At 42.8% G+C, this 8,034-nt stretch overlaps 1 protein-coding gene across 4 annotated transcripts in view; it reads right to left on the bottom strand.

The window, feature by feature from the left end:
• Window positions 1-2,340: 2,340 nt before the first annotated feature.
• ksr1b (kinase suppressor of ras 1b) overlaps window positions 2,341-8,034 on the bottom strand; it is a 64,946-nt gene continuing 59,252 nt past the window's right edge. For all 4 annotated transcript variants that reach the window (XM_080771793.1, XM_080771794.1, XM_080771796.1 and 1 more), the window contains 6 exons: window positions 6,815-6,911; window positions 6,560-6,693; window positions 6,320-6,451; window positions 5,571-5,706; window positions 4,887-5,020; window positions 2,341-3,846 (listed from right to left, as the gene is read on the bottom strand). In XM_080771793.1, the coding sequence (XP_080627919.1) occupies window positions 3,759-3,846; window positions 4,887-5,020; window positions 5,571-5,706; window positions 6,320-6,451; window positions 6,560-6,693; window positions 6,815-6,911 (721 nt within the window). In that variant the 3' untranslated portion in view covers window positions 2,341-3,758. The remainder of the gene's footprint in view (window positions 3,847-4,886; window positions 5,021-5,570; window positions 5,707-6,319; window positions 6,452-6,559; window positions 6,694-6,814; window positions 6,912-8,034) is intronic.

Below are 8,034 nucleotides of genomic sequence, written 5' to 3'. Positions count from 1 at the left end.
CGCCTATGCCTAGAACCGGCCCTATCTGCAACCTATTGCAATCCTTGATGGGTTCCAGCAGGGCTCCTACAAAGTTTCTTCATCTAGCAGAAAACGCTCCACTCACTGACCACGACTGGTATCTCAAGGCAATGTATTTAGGCCGAGACAACGTGGAAAAACTGCAACACAAAATAAATAATATAATTTGTAACACAATAAATTATAAACATGAAATATGAATGCTACCTTTTAAAGTGTCCATATAATCATGAAATGTCCATATGATCCACATTCACTATAGCCTACACCTATACATAAACACAATGAAATGTCCATATTCACATGTTCACAAACGATGGAATAACAGTTTACAACTAACGGTAACGTATAGCCTACGGCGTGCAGGGCCTTCTGCCGATTATTTTAGGAGAGTTACGTTCTTAATCTTTTACCTTATATTTATTTTTTTGACGTGGAAAGAGCTGTTTGTTCTGAATGAGCCTAGCTCACCCACTAATCACATGAGACCTGGACATGCATGCCCTTACAACAGGTCATAATGAACTGAGCAGTAGATGGCACTACAGACTACAGTGTAGTCTGCGAGCGCCATCTACTGCTCAGTTCATTACACCATACAAATGCAATGTTACCCAAAACAAAAATACAGTAGCCTACACAGTACACATTTTCCAAAAAAGCTGTAAAATAAAATATTACAAATTCAGAGATCTGCACTTGCACCGACATTTAACCGATGTGTAAAAGGTTTAAAAGAATTGATCTTAAAGCTAACAGCTAACACGGCAGCAAAACACTCACCTGTTCAGGAGCTCCAGCTGGATGACATAACGGCCTAACTTCTGTTTGATCAGCTTCTTTCTTTGTAGAACTTATTGGTGTTTCTTCGTTTTAGTTTCCCACCAGCTGTTAAAAAAAACAAAACACTGTCGACTCTCATTAGCTCCATGTTCATGTCAATGAAAGTTACATTCCGACGTGTTTAATATTAAAACAAACGGCTGTTGTTGTAACAAACAAACAAACACTATAGGCTATAGCAGCGTGCTTGTATTTGGGCGTGTGACGTCACGTGTGTGTCAGTGACTGTGTGTGTGTGGTGGTCGTGTGACCAAGAGGTGGCGCGCACGACCTGATGACTTAAATACATGCACGTGCGTTATTATTGATCCCACCGCAGCTCAAGACACCCTAACCCTAACCCCAAGCTTAGATCGGCTATTTTCAAATGGGTGATTTTGATGCTATATATATAACATGTTTTTTGGGGGACCACCCTATAGCTCACACAACACTGTGAGCTATTTTCACATTATGTATATAATTTATAGTGGCTTGTTGATTTTGATGCTATATTAACACATTGTTGGGGACCGACCACGGCACTTGGAACTCCCTTAAGGACCCCTGGGGGTCCCCTGACCCCAATCAATGTTCTCTATAATATTTCAATGGGTCTGACTCAGCCATTAATCACAAGTCAACGGGCCATTCACCTGAAGATGATGGCTAACCAACCAGGCATCTTTCTTTAATATAGTCCAGATTGCGGTCCCAGAGAGAGAACATTTTCTTAAATATTAAATGCCATGTTCTTGTTTGCTGTCAATTCTAGGGTGTACTGAATGTGTGTATTCATATTATTTGAGACATGTGTAGGTGCCTTTATGTGTAGTGCACATGATTGTGGATGCTGTGTGTTTTGTTCAGCCTGTTGCCAATTAACTATAGTGTCATATTTAGAGTTGAGGCTTTGGACGGTTCGTTTTCAACCACTGCAACACAGGTTACCCCTCCCTATTTAAATGTAAACTTAAACTTCCTTCACCAAATAACAGATCTACAAATGAAAAATACCTAACAGATGTGACGACGTGTCAATTGTGAGCTAGATCTGCTATTAAAAAGAAAAAATAATAAGAGAAAAAAGATTTTACTTTTGAAAAATGTCACCCATAATGCTATAGGCCGGGTGGCCGTCCCAAAACAGGGGACACCAGGTTGAAAGGGGGCAACGTTCGTAGCTTGAGTGGGTTGAGATGGAGGCCGTTTGCCTCCCGGCCCCATTAGTGTCCCTGGACCGCGTCCCTGGCCCCCTTTTTGAAACTAGCTCCTCGCCACTCGTCCTACACACTTCCACTTGGTTTGAGCATAGATATATAAATAATAGAGACGGCACCGGAATTCCCCTCCCATACACTTGCATTGCGTCTCTATTATTTATATATCTATGCTCAAACCGAGTGGAAGTGTGTAGGACGAGTGATGAGGAGCTAGTTTCAAAAATGGCCTCATGACACTTAGCCCTGCAACATTTAGAAAGACAAATCACTGGGACTCTGGAGTTCATTTTTATTGGCTTAAAATGTTCAAACATGAAGTCGGTTTATCTACATCATATAGAAACATCCTTTAACCACATCCTGTACAAAAATAACATCTCACGTCGCATTAAAAAAAAAAGAAAAAACACCATTAATCCCATATAAAATGTACAATTTTACAGTATTTGTACTGAAACATATCTGTATAAAGATCAGTACATAAATAGGGTTGAGGTACCTAAAAATGCATTTCATATAAAATCTTCGTACAAACAAAATATAATAATGCAACCTGTACATTAAATAAAAACATGCTACTCTATATACATATGTACAGTATATAAATCTAGAATGATTTATTGTGTTATCGATATTCCCATCAGACATCACAATGTTTCACGGAGTTCAATTATGCTTGTCCATTCAATGACATTCAGGCACATCAAAGTGATGCACTCAGTAAAATGCACTCATACACTGAAACATCACATGCTTCCTCTTCCCTCTGCTGAGATTCACCAGCTGTGAGGTGCCATGTTTGTGTATTCACTCCAATATGACCCACTAACGCAGACTGCAGGGAGGATCAATGTAACTAAATGATTATCTGCATATCGCAGGATATCCAAGAACTGTGTGGAGTGATCATCCATGAACCGTTGTAATGTGACCCCCTCAACAGAGTCAACCGTGGCCATGTCCCCAAAGTGGTTTGACATTTAATTAAGCAATATTACACTCCTCATTAATGCACACCTGCAATGCTTCAGGAACGAGCCCGCAGTGCATTGATGACGTTAAACCACCCCCTCCAGTGTAATATTGCAATTATAAAAACAGTTACCCTTAAAACTAAGAAAATCACATGACGGATGTAGTCACTACGGCCACAAATGTCCCAATAAACTAGCTAGCCTATAGCCACCGAGTTCTGGGAGAACAGAGCAGCTGAATTCTTTGTTTTGATTAGGTGTGGAGTGACGCTCGTTTGAACCACGGCTAGGCTGTTTCAACCAATCAGATTGTATAATTAAGTATAATTCATGTTTTATTCCAGCGGCGACTGAAACGTTGTCCTGTGGACACGTCCTTTTATCTTCAGAGCAATGTGTACATACTACACATAACACATACTGTAGGTGTCACGGTGACAGGACATTTGACATTGCCTGTCAGTCACCGTATGCTCACTCACTGCAGTGCAAAATGGGTTAAAACCGTCTTGTAGTTGCAAGGAGTTGTGTTGTGGTTCGGGCTTTAGATGGCGTCACCCAATGTGTTACTGATAAAAGCATGAGGGGACATCGGTGCAATGATCTATGCAGCAGCTAATGTACAGCACACCCAGACATTGTTCAAAGACTAAAAATAGGGAGACTTGCAGGTCAACAGTTCATAATTGCAAAAACAAAATAAGGAAAACGGTCAGATTTAGCTGTTGTATTTGTACATGTATGGACAGCGAGAGTGGAGGCCCTCACAGCAGTGGTCTCGAAGACAGTGGTGATGATCCCAGGGTCTTCAGGTGGAACACCGAGGGAGTGTGGCGGTGTGGCAGGAGAACAGTGAGGAGGACAGGAGTGAAGGTGGTGGAAAATGTCACGCAGTAAAAAAAAAAAACAAGGTGACAAGAGGCAAGGAGGAGGATGTGAAGTCACAGGATAGGAGGCAAGGAGGAGGATGTGAAGTCACAGGATAGGAGGCAAGGAGGAGGATGTGAAGTCACAGGATAGGAGGCAAGGAGGAGGATGTGAAGTCACAGGATAGGAGGCAAGGAGGAGGATGTGAAGTCACAGGATAGGAGGCAAGGAGGAGGATGTGAAGTCACAGGATAGGAGGCAAGGAGGAGGATGTGAAGTCACAGGATAGGAGGCAAGGAGGAGGATGTGAAGTCACAGGATAGGGCACCGTGGAGACAAGAGGCAAGGAGGAGGATGTGAAGTCACAGGATAGGGCACCGTGGCCACCAGGTGGAACAGGAACGGGTAGTGGAGAGGGGGAGGAGAGTGGGGGGGGGGGGTCAGCCAAACATCCAGAGGAGAGTAAAGTCAGCAAGAGGATGAAAGACAAGAGAGGAAGCGAAACCCGGTAAACAAGAGGAGAAATGGTATAGTCCACTCACTGTGGTGAATCACACAGCAGAGTGTGATCACTAACAACGGACCCAGGCTAGACCAGGGAACGGGACAGGCAGGCCCGGCAACAAATAAAAACAGCAAATCCCTCCGAGATCGGAAAAAAATAGTTTTCACATTCGGAACAGGTTGATTCATTCTCAGCAGGAAAGAACACTGCAGGCAGTTCACTCCATTATTCTCATAAAGAAAAAAGGTTGATTTTGTACTTTTACACAATCCTATTCATAACATTACACTGACCATTATTAGTCAGTCATGCTCCCTCATGTATTATTATTTACAGTTGGATTATTCTATTATTACACATGGTTTTGTATCAAACGAAATGCCCTTTTATCTCGACTCTTTTTTTCCCCCCTCCAAATATCAAGGTACACTTTGAATGGGATGCAGCGCTGCCCAGGTCTTCTATGATACATACTCGGTTGACTTCCAGAAGTGTCCGGGGTGTGAGAGCCTGCGGTTTAGCTTGGGCAACTTCTCCAGCATGTCGGTGAGCTGGACGAAGGAAGGCCTGTCGTCGACCTCAAAGGACCAGCAGGCAGACAGGATCTCCTGCAGGGGACAGGAGGCAGCACCGTTATTATTACCAGTCAAATCTATCTGTGCCGTTACTCAGAGCAGACAGGATCTCCTGCACGGGACAGGAGTCAGCACCGTTATTATTACCAGTCAGATCTATCTGTGCCGTTACTCCGAGCACAAGTGGCTAATCGATCCAGTTCAATGATACCATTTAACACTGATGTCAAAGAATCACTGTCTGTTTATGTTCACATTTAACCCATTCTGACCGGGAACCCATTTTGTTATTGGCATCATGTTATGCTTTAGCTATTGAAAAATAGCAGATCTACAAGCTCATAGCGCGCCACCGAGTGGCGCGCTACGAGCTTGTAGGTCTGCTATTTTTTGAAAAATCGAAGAACGACTAACATTTTTAGAATCTGGTCTCAGGTCAGAATGGGTTAATCAGACCAGTGTGTGTCCAGTGGAAACCTCGTATGAATCTGATCTCAGGTCAGACATTTTACTCTATGAATGCTTCCAGTCTAAATAGTTCTACAATGCATTATAATACAATAATAATAATAATAATACATACTGTGGCCTCCTTCCCCAGGCTGACTTCTGCCAGCACCTTCTTTATCCCCTCACCACTGCCAACCAACCAGATCTTAGTCTCTGCCGGCTGATTGGTCATCGGCCAATCTCTGGCCTGGAGTTCATACCAAATAGTGCTAGGAAATGGAAAAGAACAACAAGGAACACTGTAGTCCACTGCAAAGTTTACAGAGATGAATTATTCTACACTAAATAGTGCACACAGTGGTTGTTCCAATTCAATTGTAAGTTGTAATAAAACAAAAATAAAACATGGAAAAGTAAACTGTTTGGACGGCGGTTTTCTTGGGAGCTGGGAAGGTGGGTTTTCCACACTTGTTGTCTCGGTTCCCCCTAGAGGCCCAGACGTCACAATGGACACGTACCCAAAAGGTTCCCCTAGAGGCCCAGACGTCACAATGGACACGTACCCAAAAGGTTCCCCCTAGAGGCCCAGACGTCACAATGGACACGTACCCAAAAGGTTCCCCTAGAGGCCCAGACGTCACAATGGACACGTACCCAAAAGGTTCCCCCTAGAGGCCCAGACGTCACAATGGACACGTACCCAAAAGGTTCCCCTAGAGGCCCAGACGTCACAATGGACACGTACCCAAAAGGTTCCCCTAGAGGCCCAGACGTCACAATGGACACGTACCCAAAAGGTTCCCCCTAGAGGCCCAGACGTCACAATGGACACGTACCCAAAAGGTTCCCCCTAGAGGCCCAGACGTCACAATGGACACGTACCCAAAAGCATAAACATCAGCAGCATTGGAGAAAGGCAGCTGGTCCTCCTCGGTCGCCGGACCCATCCTGCGAACAATCTCCGGAGCCAGATAGTAAATCCAACCATGAGGCAGCCTCAGTTCATTCTCCCTTCTGTAAACACACATGCACACATTAAAGACAGCAGTTACAGGAGTACGGTACGCTTATTATAACTCCAGCATTATTCAGAAAGCAGCAGATGGTACAGTGTGTTCGTACCTCCCCTCTTGTACCACTCCTGACATTCCAAACAGACCAAAGTCTGTGATGACCACTTTGTTTGTGTCATAGAACACGTTCTTAGACTTCAGGTCCTTGTGCACGATCCCTTTGGCATGCAAGTAACCCATTCCCTGAGAAGAGAAAATATACGTTATCGTATATATATCTTTTTAAATAATACAAATTAAAATAAATCACTACAAAATAAATCCTGACACAGTTGGGTTGGGTTTGAAGCTGGAAGGTTCGTACCTTTACGATCTCCTGAGCGATTTGTCTGGTCTTGTTGATGTCTAGTGTGTTTTTGGGATCTCTTACAACAGAGAATAATGTTCGGCCTGTACAGAAACTATGAGGAAAACAACAGATGAATAAAGGTTACTTGAACAGTGGGGGAAATGTACAGAAACTGAGGAAAACAACAGATGAATAAAGGTTACTTGAACAGTGGGGGAAATGTACAGAAACTAAGAGGAAAACCACAGATGAATAAAGGTTACTTGAACAGTGGGGGAAATGTACAGAAACTGAGGAAAACAACAGATGAATAAAGGTTACTTGAACAGTGGGGGAAATGTACAGAAACTATGAGGAAAACAACAGATGAATAAAGGTTACTTGAACAGTGGGGGAAATGTACAGAAACTATGAGGAAAACAACAGATGAATAAAGGTTACTTGAACAGTGGGGGAAATGTACAGAAACTATGAGGAAAACAACAGATGAATAAAGGTTACTTGAACAGTGGGGGAAATGTACAGAAACGATGAGGGAAACAACAGATGAATAAAGGTTACTTGAACAGTGGGGGAAATGTACAGAAACTATGAGGAAAACAACAGATGAATAAAGGTTACTTGAACAGTGGGGGAAATGTACAGAAACTATGGGGAAAACAACAGATGAATAAAGGTTACTTGAACAGTGGGGGAAATGTACAGAAACTATGAGGAAAACAACAGATGAATAAAGGTTACTTGAACAGTGGGGGAAATGTACAGAAACTATGGGGAAAACAACAGATGAACTAGAACTGCACTCTGCCGAGTGCATACTTGCTTGTTGCACACTAGTAGGCCATAAATGGCCTACTAGTGCGCAAGCAGAGCGCGCAAGTACTTTCGACCGCTGGAAAGTATCACATCTCAGTATCTCTGTGAAGGAACGTTTGAAATGTATAATCATTACGTGTAACTATTTGCTACCTAACTACTTTTTTACAGAAAAATGAATCATTGATATGTGATGAAAAAAAAAGTAGATTTACAAATTACAAATCACATTACAAGAGTATGTAGTTGTAATTTGATTAGCAGTATACTGTGGTTACTTGGTTCCAAAAAGTGAAGCCAAGTTTTTTTCAAACGTAAGTCTGTGCCTGGTTTGCTGGGACCAGTTACAACATTACGTCATCGTTGAGAACTGGGACCAGAGTACATGGTGTGTATATGTATGACTAGCTCTCAGTGAT

The sequence above is a fragment of the Protomyctophum bolini genome (genome assembly GCF_963924005.1).
Source record: "Protomyctophum bolini genome assembly, chromosome: 9".
Lineage (NCBI taxonomy): Eukaryota > Metazoa > Chordata > Actinopteri > Myctophiformes > Myctophidae > Protomyctophum > Protomyctophum bolini.
The sequence above is the reverse complement of the archived record's forward strand: the minus strand, read 5'-3'. Positions and strand labels throughout refer to the sequence as shown.